At 33.3% G+C, this 25,423-nt stretch overlaps 1 protein-coding gene and 1 long non-coding RNA gene across 6 annotated transcripts; one reads left to right on the top strand and one right to left on the bottom strand.

Annotated features, from left to right (window-relative positions):
• Positions 1-29: 29 nt before the first annotated feature.
• On the bottom strand, positions 30-962 carry LOC128175343 (uncharacterized). The gene is made up of 4 exons (XR_008242668.1): positions 826-962; positions 591-662; positions 284-475; positions 30-131 (listed from the first exon to the last, which is right to left on the bottom strand). It is a non-coding gene; the product is annotated as an uncharacterized LOC128175343 (long non-coding RNA).
• An 8,171-nt stretch (positions 963-9,133) lies between these two features.
• Positions 9,134-25,367, top strand: LOC128178006 (anoctamin-8-like). Of its 5 annotated transcripts, none has more exons than XM_052844988.1 (15): positions 9,134-9,234; positions 12,848-13,094; positions 14,277-14,512; positions 14,715-14,831; positions 15,050-15,180; positions 15,479-15,640; positions 16,021-16,167; positions 19,263-19,404; positions 19,527-19,582; positions 19,893-19,967; positions 20,334-20,741; positions 21,254-21,451; positions 21,778-21,909; positions 22,215-22,325; positions 22,981-25,367. In XM_052844988.1, exons 1-15 carry the CDS (start codon positions 9,174-9,176, stop codon positions 23,176-23,178), a joined length of 2,421 nt encoding a protein of 806 aa, XP_052700948.1. In that variant the 5' UTR covers positions 9,134-9,173; the 3' UTR covers positions 23,179-25,367. The 5 variants fall into 5 exon arrangements, with proteins under 5 accessions (XP_052700948.1, XP_052700947.1, XP_052700951.1 ...); XM_052844987.1 differs by having other exon boundaries at positions 20,307-20,741; XM_052844991.1 differs by lacking the exon at positions 9,134-9,234 and adding an exon at positions 10,967-11,245 and having other exon boundaries at positions 20,307-20,741.
• The last annotated feature ends 56 nt before the right edge of the window (positions 25,368-25,423 follow it).

Below are 25,423 nucleotides of genomic sequence, written 5' to 3'. Positions count from 1 at the left end.
TTATATAAAACTATAATTATATGCAACAAACCATTCAATGGGACCATGGTGGAAACAGTTTCAGAGGAAACTGCCTACCCCTCCCCATGTCAGTTTCACAGAGCAAGTGTATGGGCCAATATCAGTCCTTTCTGAAAAAAAATTACAAACTTTTTTTTCTTCAATTTTTTCTTATTCTGTAGAGCATGTACAGTAAAACGATCTCTTTATTTTGTCAAACTACCAAAAATACTTTAAATTTGATATGCACATTTCGTATGATAACTTCTGTGTCTTAATTCACCTGTGTTTTCAATGACGAGCATGCTATTATTGGCTTTATGGCGGGCAGTTAAAGACTGGTCCTTTCGCGTCCACATCAGTTCCTCTTTGTCCCAGGTGTCAGTGTCCTACTTCTCTACCACGTAGGTGCACTTTAATGTGTTGGTCTGTTTATCACCTGCTGTCATATTGTACTCATCTGGTGTATTGGTAACTGAAAAAAATAAGAAGTTTGATGCATGCAGATGTTCGATAGTAAAAATTATTATTTTAAATTCAAATTTTTTATGGATGACCTATTCGTAAGTTCTGTACTTCTATACACGTACAAGGTAGATGGTTCATTGTGTCAACTTGCGTAGCTTGGGTACCCATGGAAATCAAGATACATGTAGTTTCTACTGAAAAAGGACAGTAAACGATTTAAGATGACAGTCTAAGGAGAAAAGATCCAAACAATTATGAACTACCCAAAAATGCAGAGATAGAGAGAGAGAGAGAGAGAGAGAGAGAGAGAGAGAGAGAGAGAGAGAGAGAGAGAGAGAGAGAGAGAGGTATGCATACTTTAAGGAGAGTTGAGAAGAGAGGTTGAAGAAGTAGATGATCACGGGCTGCAAAACTCGGCAGAAAGGAGCCTTGATGCGACGCAACACGGTTAAGGCATGCAATAAAAAAAATTAGCGAATTTCTGTGCTCAAACGTGTATGCTTTTGTAAAATGCAAGTTTATTATTTTACCTATATCGTACAAATATTATTTAAATACAGTTTAAAAACTACTTGCCATGCGAAATTCTATTTTTTAATATAAATAATTATCAATAAAATCAACTTTCGTCAGTACTTCTGTACTTTGATTCTTAATCGTTAAAACATAGAGCTGAGCCCCTTTTAAAAAGGGTTAAGTCCTTTATTTTAACAATTTACAGTTCCCTTCCATAAGAATGTCTTGTACCAAGTTTGGGTAAATTTGGCCCAGAGGTTTTAGAGAAGAAGTAAAAAATGTGAAAAGTTTACAGACGGACAAACGGACGCCGGACAACAGGTGATCGAAAAGCTCACTTGAAACTTCGGTTCAGGTGAGCAAAAAAAAGTGTAGTGAAATGATGATGTTCATTTTTTATGGCTATGTAGGCCCTTTTCATAGTTATAAGGTTGTTTGCCCCCCCCCCCCCCCCCGAGAAACTGTATAAAATAATACGTTGGCTACAAGCTAGATAGTATATAGTCTCAATTAGTGTATTATAAAAAAGGATATTTATTTATTTAAAGAAAACTCATGCATAATATCAAAGATATCGTTTTAATACCAGATTGAGATACATGCACCACGTAACAACCCACCTCATTAAAAAACGGTGAGAAGTGTCTTTATTTTATGTTGTTTTAAAAAATTCAAATCTTAAAATCTTAATCACAATGTCCTCTATATGACTTACCAAAATTTTCTCATTGTAAATTGCCCAGAACTATCTGCAGAATTGTTAGTTTTACACACACCATTATGGAAAGTTCAGTTCAACTAAAGGTATGACGAGGAATTGCGCCCGGAAAATTTAATTATTGCTTTGTTTAAAAAAGGAAGTCCTTTAAAAGGAAACCCTATAAGATTGAAATCATTTGTTAATGCTTAGACTAAGTCTAATATGAATTTTTGATTTTATCCAGTGTAAAATTTGTATTTCAAGAGTTTTATGATTATTTTAAGTTCCCCCAAAAACAAAATGACAAATTTAAGGAAGAAAACAAAACCGGCATTTCAATCTCTGTGAATTCATTTTAAAAATAAATTTAGCAGAGGAAGAGGCATTTGCCATTTAGTATTTAGAGCGACCATAGCTAATAGCTTTCACAAACGTTTTGTTGAAAGTGACAACATCAAGGACTGAAATCTGAAACAAGAGGCCCACAGCCTTAACGGTCAACTTGATAGCCTTTTAAAAGATTCATAAGGCTGTTGTATATATATATGAATTTATATTATATGAGAGAGAGAGAGAAAGAGAGAGAGAGAGAGATTGTTGTTAGTATAAATGTTTCGTCTCTATTGACCATATAGCATGCCTAAATACGCGAAAATCTAAAGCTGAAGAAAGAGGTCCTTTTGTATGGTGGCACATCTCTGTCCATTGTGTGCAAGTTATTTTTCTACAAATATCGTTTAAATACAAGTAATCAGCAGAAATAACTTAAATATCCTACAGAAAAATCAAGTATGTATATTTTAAATGTATATTTCAAATCAACGTTTTCTCGCAGAATTTTACTTGATGGACAAGTTACTTATTTGGTATACGTTCTACTTCATATGTGTACGAATATATCACCAAATCAAGAAATTGGGATTAAGATCACCTGCATCCTAGACTAGCGCTGGATTCCATTACTAATTTTGTAATATGACCTCAGTAAATGCTTATTAAATCTTATCACAGAAACATATACATTTAAAAAGAACTATGATTATACATGTATATCGATATTTGTGTTTACAGTAGAGAGGGTAAATACAAGTCATAAAAATGCACGAACATACAGTCACACATAGTTAAGTCTATTTAAAATGCGTGCATGTAAATGAGCAAAATCAAATTCAGACCCCAAGCGGTTTTACCTTATTATCAACTAAAGACTTTATGAAATTTTTGTCTGTGTACATATACTGTAATTTATTGGTGTGTGAGTTTAAACAAAATGAACTCTAAAGTTCAGCTAGGCTGAACGATTTTTTGGGGGTATGGGTTGTAATGATATTCATTATATTTTCATATTGCATTTACAACGACTTTACCTTAATTTGTTCGCTTAATTAAAACATCAGGTTTTATTAATTAAAGTGATAAAGGATTTAAGAAAATGTCTCACGAACCATAAATTTAAGTTTAAGCTAGGTTTCCATATAGTTTCATTTGCTGAAACTGGATTTTTCATCCAGTGCATTCGAAAATGAAATGAGCATTTAGAAATATCATGAAAGAAAATGCTTAGAAGCTGGTTTACTCATATTTTGATGGGTAATTTTATCATCGATATAATCCTTATTATCAACTAAAGGCTTTATGCAAATTTTTGTCTGTGTACATGAAAATATATGTAACTCCGTCACCATAAGCAGAAAACCTCCCGCGTTTCTCTGTAAATTATTTTTTGTGGTTTTTATCATTTGCAATCACTAAATATAATCTGAAACAATATAATTTATGAAATTATTAACAAAAATATTTTTATTTTTTTTCAAATAAGCCCTCTGAATACGACGTTTATCACACGTGCTATCATAACTTATGAACCTAACTCCGTCACCCACTTGCTCTATGATATGGCAGGGAATGAAGACACATTAACAATTTAGTTAAAACTCAATTTGTATATAGGCCAAGTTATAATAAGTAAAAATGGTGTATACAATTAAATTGTATTTAATTTCATCGAAATGAAATGATCGCCAGAATAAAAAATGGGTCCATGTAACAACAATCACGATGGCCTTTTCAGAATTTATGGATGCCGTTTGATTTATGTCCTTATATATTTCAAATATTTTATATCATTAATTAATATATTACTTATTAAATTATTTATTTATTACATTTTTAGAAATGTAGCATATTCTAAATAGTGAAACACCGGATATGTCTATACCCTGTATAAGGCAAAAATATCGGCATGAACGATTTGACGTTATCATCAAGAGTAGTGCATAAAGGCTATTGCGGTCTGAAAAAAATGTATTAATTACCTTAAACAAAAATGTATTACATGTGAAATGTTTTATCTTGACCTCTCTAAAAATGGCTGACCACCGTAAATGATCGAATGGGCCCGCATGTCAGAAATATCGATATTTTAGTGCACCCGTGAAAAAGTTTTAGCTGATTTCACACAATTAATGGTGCATAAAATGAACAAGGTTTAATTCTGTTATTTTTGACATATTCTTAAATTTAACCGTTGCAAATTGTTGACATTTGATTAAAGATTTTTGACATGTAAAAAATGACGTCATAATCGTACTTGATTTCAAACGGCGAGGAGTTTCCCGAAAGTGACGGAGTTAGGGTAGTGACGGAGTTAGGGGGCTATGCGATATTGGCGTGGGATTTAAATTTAAAAAAAAAACTCTAAAGTTCAGGCTGATGGCAACAATTTTTTTTCGTAGCAACTAATCTGTGCTTCATATACAAAAACAACAACAACAAAATTATGAGAAAAAAATTAAATGAATAATTCATGCATTGCGCACGCTTAAATAATCTAATTTCGGATAAATTGTTTTCAACGTTAACTATTTTGACATTTACGCAGCGAAATGAATTTCCTGCGAAAACTCGATGTTTACCACTTTCCGATTTTTTTTTTATTGTATATTACCAAATGATTACATGAAATCTTAAGCTATTGGTTCATGGTTTGATCAGCGGTAAGTTAGTTTTGTTTAATATTTAATCTGAAGCTGCAAATGAAAAGTTGGATCAATTTTCTATTGACCATGATCAGTCTAGACATGCTAGACGGGACTCCCAAAACCAGAAATTACTTATATTTTTTTTTTAGTATATACGTCCCTGCCAAAACGGAGTTAACCCCCAAAACGGAGTCTTTGGTGCCATCGTGCATTGCGGTAAAAAGGCATTTCTAATGTAAACAACGTATGAGTTATGCCCCTTAGTTCTAAATGGCCAAAAACACGACAAAAAATAATCTTATACTTTCAAAAACATTTCTGAACGTTTATGTTTCATATTTATGTCACATGTTCATAACTGTTTACTTGCATTACGTAAGATTAATTTTTAAAATGAAAAATTCACCTATATCTTCAATCGCGCATTTATAACTATAACTTTTTAGAAATAAATTAAATGCTTGGATTTTATTATTTATCATTGTTTGTTAAAGTATTTAGTCACATTCAAATCATTTTCAGGCTTAATTTTTCAATTATTTTGAATAATTATGTATTTAACATGGTTTTCTAACATCGGAAACGCTGCAAGCGATTATAATTGTTTTGATGATAATTATCTGTTTAATTTAATGAATTATTGTATCTAGAGTGACAATTTGTTTCTTTTTCTAGGTTTTTAAACAATCAATCCTATTTTTTCAATACAAATGAGACGTTTTTAATCATCGCTAGAGCAGCCAGTTTTTGTTAGTAATCGGGGCTCTTTTTGTTTATGCACTTATCAATTTGTGTGTTTGGTGACTTTAAATTGGAATACAATACGAAAAAAGTACAATTTAATGCAATTTACCTTTCAGTAACGATAAATTTCCGCGTAAAACACAAGAACATCACTTTTTAAGCATCATCCAAACATCGAACTTTGGAGATAAATAACTTTCTAAAGTGCAAATAAACCCCTATTTCGTGCAGATACAATTGATAGTAAATTATATCCTGGGTCTTTTAAAACATGTTAGAAGTCTGCCAACACATGCAGCACTTTGCAAGATGATTTCTTGTGGACCCCATGGTTTTATCGAAAAATCGCCATTCTTTGTACAAGTGCGCATGCATAGACTCCCAAAACGGAGTCCAAAATACTTGCAGAAATTTGCTTCCGTTGACTCCGTTTTGGGAGTCCATCTAGACTGATGATTAATAAATCCTAAGATTTCTCTTTTGAAACCAAAAGATAAAACATGTCAGATTTTCCCATAATAAATCCCCGTTTCTTTCCCATCAATTTCTCGTGATAAAATCATCAAAAAATATCGAATAACCGTAATCCACGTTACTAACCGAAATCTTACAAAAATCAAACGTCAGTAACGAGTGTGGGCATTTACTCCAATTTATTTTTCATATTTCAAAAGAACTGAATATTATTCGTAACTTGATTTGAATACTTTTAATCTGCGATATGCTAATTTTTTAATCACTAAACAAAGAATGCAAGAAATCTCAGTAAACCTAGACTCTCAATTTATCTGAAAACTGGTCCTTGGCGATAACTGGACCAGAACCAGTATTCGTTTCCAACATTTTCCTTGATTATTCAATATTCATTAATACCTAAGAGTCAAAAATATGTATTCAGTGGCAAAAATGACAAAATCCCAATAATTTTTCTTTGAAACTCCCTGTTTACCTAATCAGGTCTTGGGAGATTCTGTATTACAAATATATCCAAGTTTTGCATTGTAATTCTGTCTACAGTCCCAAATTAAAAAAAAAAAGAAAGACCAACAGTTTTCTATTGGTTATGTATCTTTGTATCTCCTTCTTTTCAGAAATAAAAAAAACAGCAGAGATTTCTCTGAAGTACCTGTATGGAGATCAACCGGGATACAGGAAGGCAGTTTGTGATGTTGCCTCATTCAGGAAAAGGAATTCTATAGCAGATCATTTGTTACCAATCTGAAATAGGCTTTTTCTTACAAAGCAAACAGAACATATTATCGTTGAAGAGCAAAACATCTTAATTGACCGTTGCCTGCTGGCATATAACTTTCTCTGTATCTGAACATTCAAGCAGAAATCTTTGATGACTCGCTTTCTGATCCAGGATTTCAAAATGCCAACGCAGACATATGAATTGACAATGTATACAATGTTGTGTATTTCGGCAGTTGTTTTCATATTTTTAGTGGGAGCAGTAACTTTGATTCTCAAATGTTCAAGACTGGTTCATTCTGCATTTCTGTATTTCATCAGAAGTTTGAATGGTTCTAAAGCTCAGGATGATCAACATCATGAAGGAAAAGTCGACTAGTTAAAATTGACCAGATCTGAATTTGTATCAAGTGCAATTTTATGTTAAGGTCAAGATGTAGTAAATGAAAGGTGCCTACAAATGATGCTTCATAACAATATCTTTGTTTTGTAGGGTGTACGGGGGCTTAAATTTTTCGTAAATGCAATAAAAAATCTTGTTTTAAACAACCATTTTCTATGAAGTATGAAGGATAAAAGCAACATATCTCTGAGTTTTGTCCATTTTTGACTAATGAAATATATCTAGAATGCCTACAGTCTCTCCAAAAACGGCATTAAACAAGCTCTTGACCTCCTCTTTAAAATGATGTCAAATTGAATATAGGTACCGGGATTACTTTTCCCGTGATTAAATATCGAATGTCAAAATATTGTTTTATTTTCTACTTTTAAATTACTTTAAAGCCGTAAAATACGGGAAAAGATTCATCAAATCAATTATGACGTCATAATGGTTCCAGCACCAAAAAGATACTCTGGAATCATTTACTAGATCTTGACCTTAAAACTATTTGTGTTCATTTCAATGGTTTACCAATGTTTGTTTTTATTTCATTGGTTTACCATTGTTTGTGTTCATTCATTGGTTTACCATTGTTTGTGTTCATTCATTGGTTTACCATTGTTTGTGTTCATTATTTTTGTTATCCTTTAGGGAATTAAAACAAAATCCTGATGCTGTGTTATATTTTTTTATTACTGTAGACTTGTGGAAAACATAGGCACCTGATGTTATATATTTTAATCATTAGATAAAAGATATACCCTCTATTTAATAATATTAGTTAGGGGGTTATATTTTTATTACAGAAAATAAAATAGTACATGTAATAACATCATGTGCCTGTGGGGGGGGGGGGATTTAATGAAATTCATATACCGGTACTATATTAAATTCACATTTTTGAAAAGGTTTATTCAATGGCTTAATTTTATTGATAAGCACATTTCTGTTTTGATCTTTGCCAGTCATTATGTACACAAAAAAATGAATAAGATACTGACTAGCTGCAAAAGAAAAAAATCAGATAAAAAAAACCAGAAATGACTACATTATATTTATTTATTGCTTATGGAGCTAGATACAGATGAGTATCCTCCCTTAGGAGAATGAAAATCAATTTACAATTATTATAAGTTGAAATTAAATCATACAGGACTGAAATAGAAGCATTTAGTTGTGAAACTTTGTGGCCAAAATTTACACAGTACTGAAGAAATAGGTTGAGTGGTCAAAATAAATGGTATGTAAGTACATGTAGCCTATATAAAGAAGAAAATATAAAAGGGTTTTCAATGTCCCTTGGTAGAACTTGTATTATTTTGTTTCACATTTTGTTATTTAGTTCATTTGCATCAAATAAAGGAAAACACCTGTTCCTTCTTTGCATACATGTACTTAAATTTGCCATTTGATGAATGAAATTTTATTATGAGAAAAAGAGAGAGAGAAAGTAAATATAAACTGTAAAATCCTTTTTTGGTGCTTCACAGAGGTGACGTGGCGGTGGGAAGTGATCATTCAGAGAGAGAGAGAGAGTAAACAATAATGCGCTTTCTTGTATAAAAATAAAGCTTCCCACAGGTTTATACATACTTGTAGGTAGTGCAATAACTTTCATTCAACAACCGAAAAAAGCATTTTATGGAATAAAGGGACATTTTTCTCATAATGAAATAAAATTACTCAAAATGGGTCAACGTAAAACTTACATTTCTTACATTTTTGGTTGTTGGATATAGTGGAGTTCTTTATTATTTGTTTCCAAAGACAAAAATGATTAAAATTAATAATCGCATATGTATTTCTGTGTATTGCAATAAAAACATTCATTGAAAGAGGGGTTTTCAGTGGATTATTTTAATGCAATACACATAAAAAATACTTCAGATTACTAATTCAAAAAATTGAAATTGAAAAAAATAAAGCAATTTGCTGCTCCTAATTAAAGAGCTAATTAACATGGTATAATTTTTAATCACAATAATTACTTTGCACTAAAAATAATACTGATCAATATTTTGGGGGCCCCTGTCACAGTATCAATGTACGTGATATCTCTCTCTCTTTTTCTTTCTTTCTTTCTCTCCTTTTTCATATTTCCCGCCAACCGTCATAATGATAATGTGACTTGTTTATAAACATTGTCCAAAATGGTAGACGAACGTGTTGATCATAACAGACGAAAATGAACGAGTTTCGGTCCACAGATCCAGGGAGGAGACTTTCGAAGCTACGGAGTAAACTTCGTGAGTATCAATCCTCCTTCAGTTGTCCTACTGTTGATTGGTGATATTTACATCGAGGCTAAGCTACTCAAGCAGAATGTGATATTTTAGTGAAGAACGAATGCTGTTCATTCGGGTGTTATGTTGGTCATCGGTGCATGCATATACATACAAGCATTATTCATGTCACGTGTGTTTGATAGTAATATGTATTGTCTTTAGGAATGTACTCGGCATTGCAACGTTATATACATATACATATTGTAGTTACATGTATATCTGGTTTTAGGTGTACGGTACATCAGTCAGACTAGTATTCATTATATTTATTCAATGGATTAGCTCATTATAATTTGTAACTATTGTGTGTCCAAATGCAACATTTGCCTATATGGGAGTTAAATATGTGCATGTAGAATTCTAATTGTCATTAGGACAACAACTGGTTTAAAATACAAATAAATTGAAGGGAAAATAAATTGTGACTCTATATTTGTATACTCTATAAATTATATGCTAATATTGTCAGACTGTGCAATGTTTTTTTTTTTTAATTATAAAAACACAAAATGAAAGACACAAGTCTGCATGCATTACATGCACAGATCTAGGAAGTGAAATGGGTGGGTGGGGTGGGAGAGGGGGGTATATAGACCCTTAAAAATTCAAATTTTTAAAATTGATACAGAAAGTTATTTAGAATAGGCCCTTGAACTTCAGGTTGCAAAATTATCCCACAGAAGAGCGATTATTTTTTACATCATTGAATGAAATGTTGAATTAATTTTTTTTTTTGCTTGAATAATGAATTTGTTACAAACTTGACTTCAAAGCAAAATTAATCAATGAGAGTTATTCTTTTAAATATTGAAGATACCAATTGTGAATGTCATATCTCAAGGGAAGCAATTTTACATAGGAAAATAATATACACAGGAAAATAATAATATATAAGGGCAGTTTACACTTTACAGGTAACAAGCGAAAGATATCTACTGGTATACTGTATTAATTCATTTTAAAAAACCCAACAATAAATAGATCTAAAAATGACAGTAATTTTAAAGTTGATTGTATCAAGAGAGGGTTACACTTTGATATTGATCTAAATAAGTATTATCTCTCAAGCATGCAGGAAGTATTTGAAGGCATTTTTTTTTTACATATATTTAAGCATGATCCTCAAATAGATGAATAATTTTTTTCAGAGGAAAAGCTTGATCATGGTACTTATTTTTTTTGTATAAGGACAGATAATAGCACTTATAACATAAAACAGATGAAGTAAATCAATTGAGATATAAAAAATGGAAATAGACAACCCATATTGCTGAGAGTTTTAAAATATTTTTTTCAATGGCAATTAAAGCTTATGAAATAGCATTGTTCTACTAAAAGTACAGTTCTCCTTTGTAAAATGGTTAGCAGCAGCTGCAGAATTTATAGTAATGAACAGTATGATTTAATATTCAGAGATTAAAATTAAGAAATTATAAGGAAAGAAGAAATTGAAAACTATATAAATTATAAATCTTAACCATATGTATGTGTTGAGAAAACTAGACAGCAACCAAAAAACCACATTGATTGACAATAGATGTTCACTCATAGCTACTTTGGATTACTTAATGTCATGCAAAACAGGAAACTTGATCATACATGTAACCGTTCACAACATGTCACTGTAATTAAGTGTTCAAAATGATTAAATTATGAACACATTAAGAAGTGGCACTAGGCTAGGATACCAAGAAACCCGAGGACTGTGGATACATAGGGTCCTTAAGCTTGCTAAAGTCACGATCAATATCAGATGCTTGGACAACATGCAGTGATCTTTCTCTGTGTCGCGCAGTATACCCAAAATGTTAAAATATTCAGCAATTAAGTAAATGAGAAGATAGCCCAAAGATTCATGTCAGCTGAACATTATGCCGATGTTAGAATGTAGGGACTCTCGCTTCAGCACAATATTCTTAACCACTGACAATAAAGGACAAAATTGATGTTGTTATCTTCGTTATGGACTCAGGTATAGTTTGGTTCACTGCTAGCAGTATTGATGTGTTAATACAAATGTTTATCAATAGATGTCACCTGTTTGTCTTGTTGGTTCTGGATGTTTATCTAATCCACATCTGTTGACAAATGCATGTATAATTATATATAAAAAGTTAATTTGTATGAAGTGCAGAATCATGCAGTGAATTATGGAAACTAACAGTAAAGATAGTAAGTACCGGTATCATTAAGTCTTCATGACAACAAATGTACCAATAAATATATCTCTTTTCAAAAGGAAAAGCTCTTTTTTTTTAAGTTTGTGCTCCAAATGAAATATTGCAAGTTGATAAATACCTATTTTTGTGGAATATAATATTAGTACATGGATCATATTAAATTGGACATGTGCAAATAAGTATAACTACCAATACAATTCTCAGTGTTTGCAAAAGTTAGAAACAAATAAAATTGAATCATGACAAATTTCAGCTTTCATAATAGATTTTATTTCAAATATTGTAATACATACACCAGTAGCCGTTGAAACTATTCATGCTGGAATGGATGCAAATCATTTTGTGACTCTAATAGTTTCTATTTTATACATACTGGTAGTATTTATAAATATATCTCTTTTTTATAATAATGAATCGCTATGTACAAATATCTACTTTTTCTTTAATAATTGAGTCACCGCAGGTTCAAAATGACAAAGTCATCCACTTAGAGAGTTTGATATGATTATGTGTTCATCCTGTCAGGCAGCTTCACCAGTCATTATAAGATGCAGTTGACAACTTAATTAGCAGTACAGATGCATGCTGCAAAATATTAGTATTAATATTAACAAGAGAGCTTGACTTGCAATCAATATTTTTATCCCTGATAAGTTAATGCCATTTTTTTTTTATCATGACACATGGGACATGAATGGGAACACAGCTTTTGTCCTATTCATCGAGTTCAGTGTACAGTTCTTGCACACACCAATGTCACACAAACCAACACATGCTGTCAGCAATAGGCCCCGGCAGCTCCAAATGTCAGTGTATTGTAACAATTATGAAATATTGATAACTTGTTAACAAGATGTGCATTACTAAGTTAGTGACATATTGTACATTTTTATAGAAGTCTCGTAGGACTGCTGTTAGTTACAATTGTCTCACCTACTTTACATATTAGATGATTTAGCAAAAGCTCATGCACTCCCATTAATCTTTTACTTACATCTGCAAAGACAAGTTATCTTGTTATTGCACAGATTGGTATTCGAACCAGTTACTGGTTCTTTAGAAATAACTCCTTGTCCGCTTGGCAAATTGCTGCTTGATAAGGCTATAGATATCCTATAAGCTGTAATTTGTGTAGGACTCCATTACTTTACTACTCTAACTGTTTCTTTCACTGCAGCCCCGTTGTTGTAATCAAGCTGATATCTGTAGTCAGCAACTAGTATACTGGTCCCATTACTTATTACTGTTAAAAACATTGTAACACCATTATATACAGGTACTTTTGTACTTGTTACTGTTTTTTCCATCCAGCCCTGCCGTTGTTTATTAATGAGTAGAAGCAGTCTCTCTTAGTAACTGGAATAGTGACTCCATTATTTACTCTGTCCCTGCAGCCCTGCGGTTGTTCGGTAAGAAGTTGATCCCCACCAGTCGTCTGGTGGCCTCTAGCCATGTCCTCCACAACACCATCCCCACCCAGGACTGTGATGTCATCGTCACGTTCCCTTCCGACACGGACACCACCACACTCATGTGGATCCTTGACCGACTAAGAGCCCGCTCCCCATACCTAGTCATCCATATTCGTCACCATAGCAACACCAAGGGGTCCATGTTTCATCTGACTGCGACATATGAAGGGTGAGTGTTTTTGTTTGATTGAATTTACATGGTGATAACATAGTATCACATTGGTATATGCTTTGCATACTAACCAATTTTTAGGAAGCCTGCTGAGCTTTGCCTGTTTGTCACTTTAATCTTTTGTGATTATAATTTTTAATATTCAAAAAATGAAAGGTTTAAGGGTAATTTCTTAAAGATTTTTGTAGTCAGAAGTTTATATACCTTGGTTGAAATATATTGGAGAGACCTTAAATTGAACGAGATGAACAGTGAAAAAAAACATGGTAAAAGTATATTAATATTAAAATTCAAGGTCATTGATTTAATTGAGATTACATGTTTGTGAAAAAACATTTTGAATTGTTCTGTTAATTTGTAAATTGTCATTAAACATGACCCATATCAGTTGTCATGAAATCTTTGGAATTGAACACCTAAAACTTATTCAGGATGAAATTATACAGTAATATATACCCGGCCAAGAGTCAGTAGTACCAGTCAGGTTGTTTGGTAGTGTAAGATATAAACATCCTGATAGGTAGGTGAGCATATGAGAGGGTTAATCGTTGTCTTCATTGCCAGGCCATGGTAGATGGAGACAGACACTTAGTAAGCCACTGACTTCTCGCTGTTGAGATACAGACGTGTGATATTAATAGACGATTGATATCCCCGGCCAAAGAGCAGAAAACTTAGTGACATCTGGCAATGATCATTAGATGCTTTGATAATTAATTCCCCAATCAGCATTTCTTTCATCCTTGCTTATTATATTTATGAGCTGGTAATTTATACATTACTTTTGATAGCAGCTAGTATACTCTTTTTCTTATTTACTGGAAAATTTAAAAAGTTGAAGAAAAAATAATATGACTTCAATAAATTTTGAATCAAAATTGAATTTTTTCAAAAGCCATGTTAGTTATTTAAACCAAAAATCACCGGTAAGTTTTTTAAAAAAAATTAGCAAACATTCAGATTGATGAAAAAGATATCTTTGATTTCATCATTGATATATATGCAAGTTAAACCAGTTTTGGGGGGTTATGGTAGAATTGGGATAGATATCCTAAATCTGGATCAGTGCTTTCTTAGCTGCAAGGGGGGAAGGGGTCAGATTAAAAAAGAAATTGAAGAGGGCAACATTATTACAGTTAGTGCATCTAGACACTAAATGCACATTTAATTTACTTCAAGGCTTCTTAGAGGAGCAGAAGAGCTGGGAATTCAGAAACTTCTTAAGGAAGACTTGGGAGGAGGAATGAAGGAATTCACTTTCGAGGAGCAGGAATGCTTTTACAACATAGAAGATGAGAACCAGTTTTTCAGTAGTCAGGAGAGACAAAGCATTATACACCACCTTCTGGACAACTTGAGAGCTATCAAGGGGGAGCAACTTGGGAAAGTGAAATTTGTAGAGGGTCAATCCATTGGTATGTTATAAAAGAGTAGCCCCTACAAGGTGTCAATCAATCAATCAATCTATCAGTCAATCAAATATTACTAGTAATCATAAATTCTTTCAAATGAAATTTTGAAAAAGTACACCTTTTGGCCTCAGTTTGGTGTAGTAGATGTAGATAAAGCCATGTTACATGTATTTATTTCAGCTACATTTCACATACCTTTTTTTAGTTCCTGTGCTGCAGTCCAATAAGATTATCTCTGAGGTGTTCCCCCTTCACTGTACCCAGTCTATAGAGGAACTGAGGAAAGACTGGGTCCAGGCCTTCTTCTCTCCCCAGCCTCTGGGTCAGTTCCCTCCCCTTTATCGAAATGCACAAAACAAATTAATTGAATTAAGTATAAATCATAATCCATATGATGAAAGTGTCATTTTTTTCTATAAATGTACATATGAATGTACATACAAATATGTTTTTCTTAAGACATAAAAGGTCTTCTTTTCTATCCTTTATTTTCTTACTGATAATAATGTGCCTATACCACATGTATTAATGATGTTGTAGACAAGATCAAGGATTACTTTGGTGTGAAGATCGCCCTGTACTTTGCCTACCTGGGACATTACACTCTGGCCCTGTGTATGCCGGCCTTTGTTGGGCTGGGGATCTGGATCACTCAGTGGCAGGCTGACCAGGTCAGTGCAGGGGTTCTCTCCCCTCAAGAATACTACAGTTCCTTCCTTTAAAACTACTATCTTTTACCTTTGAAGTAACATTTTTAAGGGAACCTAATTCACAAACAATTTTTCTAAGAAATCCATAAAACTTGTGTCAACGAGCTTCAACCAAGGAAAAAAAAATATCAATCCTGTTACTTAATTATATACCTTTATTCACAATTGTTGACTTTAAAAAAATAAATTGTTAAAGTTGGTATGGTTTTGCAATTAATTGAGATAAACTTCAGTTTTATTCACTTTGTTTAAATACAAGGAGTGGGATGATGAACTCTTCATTGGTTTCGCTTTGTTCAATGCTTTTTGGGCCACCCTGTACCTGGAGCATTGGAAGAGGAAGAGTTGTGAGCTGGCCTATCATTGGGGGACCCTGGACTCCCAAAGGGAGATGCTGAAGGACCCCCGCCCCCTCTACACAGTAAGGCACTTGGGCACAGACTTATATTGCTTGTCCAAGAATTTACTTAAAAAATTAATCACTTACAGGTATCTGTAACTCAAAAGCAGACTCATTTCATCTATTTTTGCTTTTTTTTTTTTTATGTCTGTTTGATTATTGAGATTTTACCTCAGAAGTTATTTACTCCCCTAAAACCATTATAGAGGACCAATATTATCAATGATGAATGCCAATCAATGTTTTCTTGGCTAAGATAGGAAAGAGAAAAGTGGTTTCAAAATTTTTATGATTCATAGTGGTCACTGCAAAAAACAAAAATGCATGCTGGAAGACCAGTCTCTAGATTGAAATTCTTATAGTGACTATAGTGACTGAATCATGAGTGGTGTGTGTTTTAGGGTCGCCTCGAGGTGAGCTCAGTGACCGGCCGACTGGAGCCATACTACCCGTCCTGGAAGAGGAACCTTTTCCGATACTTCATCTCCTACCCCGTCATCCTAATCTGTCTCCTCTTTGTGTTCATCACCATGCTATTGATATTTGAGGCAAGTTAATGAATCCCTTAATACAGGAGAATTTTGGTATGGAAGATTTTTAGCTCACCTGAGCTGAAAGCTCAAGTGAGCTATTCTGATCACATTTTGTCCGTCGTCCGTCTGTCCGTCTGTCCGTCTGTCCGTCCGTCCGTCTGTCCGTCTGTCCGTCTGTCCGTCTGTAAACTTTTTACATTTTGAACTTCTTCTCTAAAACTGCTCATCCAATTTCAAGTCTGATCTGTATTCAAAGCGGAGAAAACCTTGAAACTGTAGAAAAAGGGGGGTACATTTTTAAAAATCTTCTCAAGAACTACCGAGGCAAATTCAACGTAGTTTAGCATAAATTATCCTTATGGGAAGGAAAATATAAATTGCAAAAATTAAGGTCTAATTTTGTTTCAAATCGAAGTTATTACGAAAATAATAATAAAGGAAAGGCGTGTTTCAATCGGGCTCGGCATCCGGTTAAATGGGTAGGCAAGACATGGCCTGGGCAAAACAAAAGATTGGCAGTTATTAATCTGCCAATCTCATTAAAATTTCAGGATATTTGATGGACTAGTATATTTGTATTCGCTGTAGATATTGCTGCAAAATAATGCGTATTTGGAATTGACGATTGCCGATCTGCCCCGACATTTATTTTGCCACGGCCCGGGTTTGCATACCCATTTTACCAAGACTCATATTCCATACTTCTAAAACGAGGTTCTTTGTTTAAAGCAGCCATGACATTCAACGAAAAAGGGTCGATCTGACTATGATGAATTTGCTTGTTGTGCAACAGTTCGCGTATGAAGGGAAGTTTTTAAACATGAAAAATATATTGGTGCCGATTTTGTGAAGTAAATTGAGGCTAAATATTTCAATGCGTTGACAGTTTTCACACATGACGTTGGTGTTAGCTTGTTCTGATTTTCGTTTCATTTTCATTATTCATGCTTTGTAACCTGGAAACTATCGTCTGTATTTCGTGATTTTTACGTATCAAATCAATCAGAGACTTCGGTAAAACAAACAGTTACGTTAACTGTTTACCTGCGCAAATTAAGCAAAATCTGATGTAGGGGTACTGAAATACAATTCATTCTATCGGTAATTCGGCATTATCTTTTGCGTAATGGTAGATTAATGCAATAGGTTTTGTTGAGATGCTTGGCATTTTCTCTAGTTTATTCAGTTTAAATAGAGTTTGATATCGCTTACGGAAATATGTAGGTATATCCATGTATATATATATGATTCATTTCGAAAAAATAAATTGTGTTCTTTATTTGCTATACATGTAGTGCATGTTGTTTACAATTTCTATTTACTAACCATTTTTGAGTGTTAAGCTTCGAATTATAAGCAAGATACAGAGATTTGCTCACAATTCTATGTTTGTACACAGATCTTAAAAGCTAACGATTAAAAAAGTATAAAAAATTGTCAATGTTTATTACAAAAATTTTCAAAATCTGTTCTTCCAGAAACCCACTTATTGAATTGTAAACTTAACCTTTTTAGCTCACCTGAGGATGGGGCCACAATGGGAGGGGGGTCGAAGTTTAACATTAATATATAGAGTAACTCTTTAGAAATCTTCTTCTCAGAAACTAATCGGCCAGGAAAGCTGAAACTTGTGTGGAAGCATCCTCAGGTAGTGTAGATTCAAAGATGTGAAAATCATGACCCCTGGGGGTAGGGAGGGGCCACAATGGAGGGTCGAAGTTTAACATATGAATATAAAAAGTAATTCTTTAAAAATCTTCTTCTCAGAATTAATCGGCCAGGAAAGCTGACACTTGTGTGGATGCATCCTTAGGTAGTGAAGATTCAAATTTGTGAAAATCATGACCCCCGAGGGTAGGGTGGGGCCACAATAGGGGATCGACGTTTTACATAGGAATATATACAGTAAATCTTTAAAAATCTTCTTCTCAGAAACTAATCAGACAGGAAAGCTGACACTTGTGTGGATGCATCCTCAGGTAGTGTAAATTTTAAAGTTGTGAAAATCATGACCCTTGGGGGTAGGGCGGGGCCACAATGGGGGATCGAAGTTTAACATAGGAATATATACAGTAAATCTTTAAAAATCTTCTTCTCAGAAACTAATTCGCCGGCAAAGCTGGAACTTGTGTGGAAGCATTCTCAGGTAGTGTAAATTTTAAAGTTGTGAAAATCATGACCCCTGGGGGTAGGTTGGGGCCACAATGGGGGATCGAAGTTTAACATATGATTATATACAGTAAATCTTTAAAAATCTTCTTCTCAGAAACTAATTAGCCAGGAAAGCTAAAACGTGTGTGGAAGCATACTCAGGTAGTGTAGATTCAAATTTGTGAAAATCATGACCCCTGGGGGTAGGTTTGGGCCACAATGGGAGGTTGATGTTTTACATAGGAATAAACAGAGTTATTCTTTAAAAATCTTCTTCTCAGAAACTAATCACCAGGAAAGCTGAAACTTGTGTGAAAGCATCCTCAGGTAGTGTAGATTCAAAGTTGTGAATAAAATGATCCCCAGGGGTAGGGTGGGGCCACAATGGGGGGGTCAAAGTTTAACAAAGGAATATATAGGGTAAATCTTTAAAAATCTTCTCAGAAACTAATCAGCCAGATGATTCTTTATAATTGTTAAGACTTTGGCCCCAGGACAATTCTTTGGCCTCACGAGAAGGTTCAGAGTTTGATGTACGTTAATATCCCAAATATAAACTATTGTTAGGGATCTTTTTTAGATCTGCAATACTCAACATATGATATGACTATAAAATCATCCTGTTAGAAAAGGGACTAATGATTATAAACATAAGAATAACCAGGGGAAAATGGATTTTATTTATACAGGATTTACATGAATTATTGTACATTGTTCAGATAGTTTGTATTATGACTCCATTGAGCTGATTTTATCATACCGCTTGTTCCTCAGGTGAGCGATGTGGCCCATGGGCCTCTTGTTTTCATTATTTTGTGAAAGATATTGTACTCATTTGCATATACATGTATTGCCTTTACCAGCAAATGCTATCAGATATGTAATGCTTCATTAAGATTGTTCATAAGTCAATTAACTTTTTATTAAAATCTAACAATAAACAGATTTCTTATTATTAGGTCCAGGAGTGGATTAACTCCCTTGTAAAGAGTGGGGATGTTCCAGGGTTTTTCTCTTTCCTTCCAAAGATCTTGCTGGCAGTATGTATTGGAATTCTAGATGAAATATACAAAACTATAGCAAAGTGGCTGAATGATTGGGGTAAGCTAGCTCAGTTGTTTCCCTTTTTTAAATGCCTTTTAAAGAGAGCTTTAATTGAGGCTAATTTTGTATTTTAATTTTTGTCAGCCTTTTAGAACCAACTCAAAGTTTTAAATTTGCAGAAAATTACAGAATGGAAGAAACTTATTGGAATCACCTGATTGTCAAACTGGTGTTGGTAAGTCTATTCTGCTGGAATTTTTTAAAAGTCTGAAGTAATCTCCCTTTGCAGAGTTTAATTGTATATCTTGTAGGAGTTATTTCCCTTTTCAGAGATATCTGGGATATCATTGAATTATGACTCACATTGTGTAAGAGATATCTTTATTTGTGTGTATATGTAAATTCATATGTATGATATTCAGTTTTTATTTTAGATTTGATTAGAGTTTTAGATATTTATCATGTTCTATAATATCATTTTAGAATATCATTTATTTAGGTGTATCTGCAGAAATCCACCTGACACTGAATTCTGTGACTTTTAGTTTCAGTTTGTGAACTCTTTCCTGTCTCTTTTCTACATTGCTTTTTACTTACGAGATATGGATAGACTCTGTGATGTGAGTAGTTGACTTCTTGTTGTTGTTGTTAGAATTGTGTGTAGTTTATGTTCCTTCTTTACTAATAAAAATGATGGTATAAATCGCATCTGTTACACAGTGCAACTTAAATTTTACTGTATATAGGGCAATTTTGCTGTCATTTAATTTTATTCCTACATAATCTTCCTTGGACAAAAATCAAATGGGTCTAACAGAAAACAATAAACTTTGCATTGTATGGAATATTTTTGAAAATCAGAGTTAATCTGAAAAAGAAAGAAATCATTTTGAATGCTATTTGGTAAAAACATTGTTAGAACTTAGCCTTTTATTCAACATTATTGTTATTTGAAGTAGTGTTATCAGAGTATCCTTTCTCCTCAGCAACTGGCAGCTATTTTGATCACACGTCAGATCATAGGGAACCTTAAGGAGGCATTTCTACCTTACTTCCAGTGGAAAGCTAAACTGTACAAGGTGGGCTATGAAATGACTAAAGATCTCATCACTCCTGATAATCCGTCTCAACAATTCACAGACTCCCCGAGTTCAGAATTTTCCAAATCTCCTGGAAATGATGCAGAGTTATCTTCTCCTGATGGATCAAACATGGAGCAGTGTAATTCTGTGGACGGAGAATCTATAGAGGTGGACGGCGTCACAGATTCTTGTGGGGTCAGGCAGAGAGGAGCCACTGAGGGAGAAAATCAGAAAACTAAGGAGAATTCTCAGACCAAATCTACAAAGCCTCTCTCACTCACTCAGGCTGAGGTGGAAAGTGCCATGAAACAGGTACAAAATAGATACAGTACAAAGGCATTAAACGACACAAGTACATGATCACTAATAAACACATGTAAATAGACACTTATGACTTATATCATATATCTTAACTGTATTGAGGGTGAGGATTCTTTGTTGCTACATATATTATGATAGTTTGGGGATAAATTAGATATCCTTGTGAATGTGCTAGATATCTGTTGTTGTTTAGGGTCAAATTAGATATCCTTGTGAATGTGCTAGATACATGTTTATGTTGTTTTTTTAGGGTCAAACTAGATATCCTTGTGCATTTGCTAGATATCTGTTGTACAGTAGTTTAAGGACAAATCAGATATTCTTAAGAATTTGCTAGATATATGTTGTGGTTTGGGGTCAAATTGTAGTGAATTCTCTTAATATATATGTTGTGGTGTGAAGACACATGGTATATCCTTGTGATATTTCTAGATGTTTAAGTTGTAATATAAGGATCGACACACATTAATGTCATGGTAAATTTTCCCATATCTGTGTTTCAGTATGAGGACACACTGGATGACTACCTGGAGATGTTCATTCAGTTTGGCTACGTGACCCTCTTCTCCTCGGCCTTTCCTCTGGCCGCCTTCTGTGCTCTGTTGAACAATGTGGTAGAGATCAGGAGTGATGCCTTCAAACTCTGTATGACTTATCAGAGACCGTTCGGGAAAACTGTGGAAAACATAGGAACGTGGCAGGTATGGCTGCTGTACATGTTACAAGATAACGCCTTTCAAGAGCTTAGGGCCACAAGCCTTTACTCTTCTTTGGCAATGGCACTTCCTGGCAAATTATTATTGGATGTTGATCAAATGGTTGTGCTTTGATTCCCTGGGAAAGTACCTATATTGACCAGTAACTTCCAGTCAAACTGGATTTCTTACAGTTTAATCATTGATAAACTGTTCATGATATGCATTAGAATGATTTAAATGCATTTGAATAGGTTTCATATGCTACATTTAACTTTCTCATGAACAGTGGATTGACTGTGGTTCACAGTTTGTGTTGTTATCCGTTGTAGGATGCCCTGGAGCTGATGGGGGTGATAGCCATCATAGTGAACTGTGCCCTCATTGGGGTGTCCGGACAGGTCCAGAGGATAATTCCTGGAGCCTCCCGGGAAATGGTCATCATTATCATTGTATTGTTAGAGGTAAATCTATATATCTATTTTGTACTGTCATTGGGAATGAAGTGTACATATAGAGTCTATTTCTGGCTGTAAAGAATTTTGTTAAGATTGCTAGTAATGAACCTGTGGAATGGTTCAATAAAATGAACAGTTCGAAGGCCAAAAAATTTTGACTAAGTGTCTCAGTTGCCAATTGGTTAAACTCATTGAAAGGGGGAATAACTCTTCTTTTATTCTTGAGAAGCTGAAAAGAATCTAATAAAGATTATTTTTTAATTTGTGGTATTTCCAGTGAATTTCAAGCCGTATGATATTTTTTTTGATAGCATATCATTTTGGGACTGAAGTTCCTCATAGCCTATGCCATTCCAGATATTCCAGAAACCATAGAAACCAACAGAGCCAAACTAGAATTTTTACGGAGAGAGGCACTGAAGGTAGAGTAGCTTGAGCTAAAGCATCATGTTCTTAATGTTCACACCAACAGTGCTCCAAACATGGCAAATAGTAGGCAGTTAAAGTAAAACATGATTACAGCAAAAACATGGATTCATGTTTAATGAATTCATGCTTACAATAAAGTCAATGTCATTCCCACTAGTCTTTAAAAATAATCTGCCAGTAATACTATAGTATATAAACTGGTATAACAAATCAAAATTGTTCATCTCAGGCACTTACTTTGCATGTTTTACTGTATTTTAAATTTAAGAAGTATTTTTTTTTCTTATCTGATATAAAAAATTAAGGATCTAGAAATTATTAGTAAAATTTTATCAAACAAGATTTACTGTAGATTTCTAAATATTGTAAACGCGAGGAATTAATATCTGTGTAAAATCACGAGAAGCTCCCCTTGCAGATTTTAAAATATTTATTAAAATATATCTTTTATTTTATGAGAGTTGAGAACCGTAAGAAATAAGGATTAAAATTATCGTGTTCGCGATTTCATATTCTCACAATATGATAAAAAACCGATGGTGTCACTGAATAAAGTACTGACTAAAAATAAGGAATCTACAGTATCTATCTGATTGTTGATTTAACAAGTATTATCTTCTTAGCAATGACATTTATATTTTATCAAAGAAATTTGAGTCAGAAATGCAGTCCATAGCTCCTAGCAGTGCAGCAGAAATCAGGGAAAAAATCTTGGCGCGACAAAAGTCTCGACGTGAAAATTTGCATCATAACGAGACAAAGCAAGAAACATCTGCCGTGAATTCAGCCAAAAGTAGTGACATGGTTCCTGAAGCAAATGTCTGTGAGAAAGAGGCAGTGCTGTGAGGATCGAGAGAAGGATATATTTTTCTGATATCAATTTGTTTTACATTATCACCTACCATCTAAACATGTACCATGGGGTTTGGTATTTTTTATGAAAAAAAATTGTTACATGAAATTTATGATCTTATTCTAATATGATGAAAGATTCTTGTACTGAATGTTTAATTCTTAGTAATGGACATCTATGTGGTCTTATTACTATAGTGACCTGATATAATTTAGTCCCATCAACATGTACCGGCACTTACTGCATTGCATTACAATTTGTTATTATGCATAAAGCAAATTACAAGGTAGCGAAACTGTGTTCAGAATTGAAAGAATTTTATTTATAAAGTGTTAATAAATTCAAACAGCATCATAAAAAATATTCTGAAATATAAAAATATATTTACATGGCAAGCACACAACAAAAGAGGAAAGAAAAAGAGGAATGACACAGTGTAAAAAGAGAAGATATAGTATTATTGACCAGTACTTATAGACTTAGATCAATGATAATTTGATTTGCATCTAGTGAAGGTCTTGAACATCTGTCAAATGCTTCATTTCTGGTTTTTATTTTGGTGTAAGACTAATATTTTTTGTGCTTTGTTATTTTTCTCTCATCATATCGTCTATATCTTACAACTTTGTTCCTTATCAGGGTTTTTAATTCTTTATTTGAAATTGGGGAGTCTGGGTTTTTTTTCTCCATTTTTTGTGCAGCCTGTGTTCCTTTTGTTGAATTCTTTATATGTGGATATACCAGTACATATCAGTTCCACTCAACATAAGAAAGCAAATCATTAGCTTCCAACACATCCAACTGTGTGCAATGATCCAGTGATGATGGATCACTTTAAAGTAATATATTTGAGATTACTTTTTTTTCTTTTTATGATACAATTGCTTTTAGGATAGATGCTTTTAACTGGAATTTCATGTAAAAAAAAATTCTGTTCTCACAATACCTGTAATTGTTTGATACATTGGTGATGTATAATATACATTTACATCAGCAATATTGTTTCCCAGCAATGATGCAAAGATTGCTTATTGATCAGCATTATTTTGCTAAGTTTTGTACATATTTTAAGCCAGTTGCAATATTTATGGTTTTGCATAATTGTGTATACATGAATACGCTATCCTGTACCAGAGTATAATTATATACATTTTATTTGTATCTAGGTAAATTTTAATCATTTTTTAAAACATAATTGATAAATTTTGTCAGACCTATCTAAAACATGCAAGTATTGTACTTTGAGCATGTTATTATGGGAAGATGGAGTTGATGACCATGTTCAATACATGTATATGATTTTTCATTCAAAATCAAACCCCAGAAATGTTCTGAAGTACAGTAAAACACGGTTATAGCGAACACGCTTTTAATGAATTGACGCTTACAGCGAAGTGAATTTCATTCCCCAAGTCTCTATTTCATGTTGTAAACTTGACGGATATAACGAATTACGCTTGTAACGAAGTTAAATTGGCCGTCAATGGGACTTCGTTATAACCGTGTTTTACTGTATATACACCATGTGTTGCTGTTTGCCTGATGACCCTTTCATTTTTCTATCTGTATTTTTGTTCTTCAACTAATGATATTTAAGAGGTTTTAGTGTAGATTTATTTTTATTTACTCTTAATTTGAAGGTTGAAGCTTTTTACTTACATGTAACAATTAATGTTTGAAATGAAGTAAAAGAAAAGCCCCAAAGATTCTTCCTGTTTGGTTTTTGTTTCTGTGTGTTATTATACGTCAATCATAATTCCTTATGCTGAATGTATTTCTTTTATTATTGATTAATCTGTACAATGTATTTTTTTTTTATCTCAGGCTAAAAAATGTGCACTTCTTTATACTGTATACATAACTTCTTCCAAAATTGTGCAATACATTTACATTGCTACAAATTGTAGGGATTTACCTTTTTCCAAGTGATTTGGAATCACTTTAAAATAATATATTTGTTGAGATTATCATTTCTTCTGTTTTATGTCACATGAATCAATTTTATGATCAATACCTTAACTGGAAACTCATGAAGTATGTTTATCTTTTTTTACAATAATCATTTGATTCATCGGTGACGTATCATATACATTTTATTTTATACCTTGTTATGTTGATGGTTTGTTTTGGAATTTTTTTTTACCTTTTTCTTTTGAATACACACACATTTACAATTATGAAAGCGTTTGTTGTCATTACTTAAAATTGTTGGTTATCTGTTTGTCATTTGAAGCCAGC

This window comes from Crassostrea angulata, chromosome 3 (genome assembly GCF_025612915.1).
Source record: "Crassostrea angulata isolate pt1a10 chromosome 3, ASM2561291v2, whole genome shotgun sequence".
Lineage (NCBI taxonomy): Eukaryota > Metazoa > Mollusca > Bivalvia > Ostreida > Ostreidae > Magallana > Magallana angulata.
Note: the sequence above shows the minus strand (reverse complement) of the source record. Positions and strands in the feature narration are given on the sequence as shown.

What these genes read in the sequence shown, in the direction of transcription:
- LOC128178006 (XM_052844987.1), top strand. Translation starts at nt 9,174, where the DNA reads ATGAACGAGTTTCGGTCCACAGATCCAGGGAGGAGACTTTCGAAGCTA. An exon ending in AAAACATAGGAACGTGGCAG is followed by an intron (nt 21,452 to 21,777) that starts GTATGGCTGCTG and finishes TATCCGTTGTAG; the next exon opens with GATGCCCTGGAGCTGATGGG. An exon ending in TTATCATTGTATTGTTAGAG is followed by an intron (nt 21,910 to 22,214) that starts GTAAATCTATAT and finishes TTTTTTTGATAG; the next exon opens with CATATCATTTTGGGACTGAA.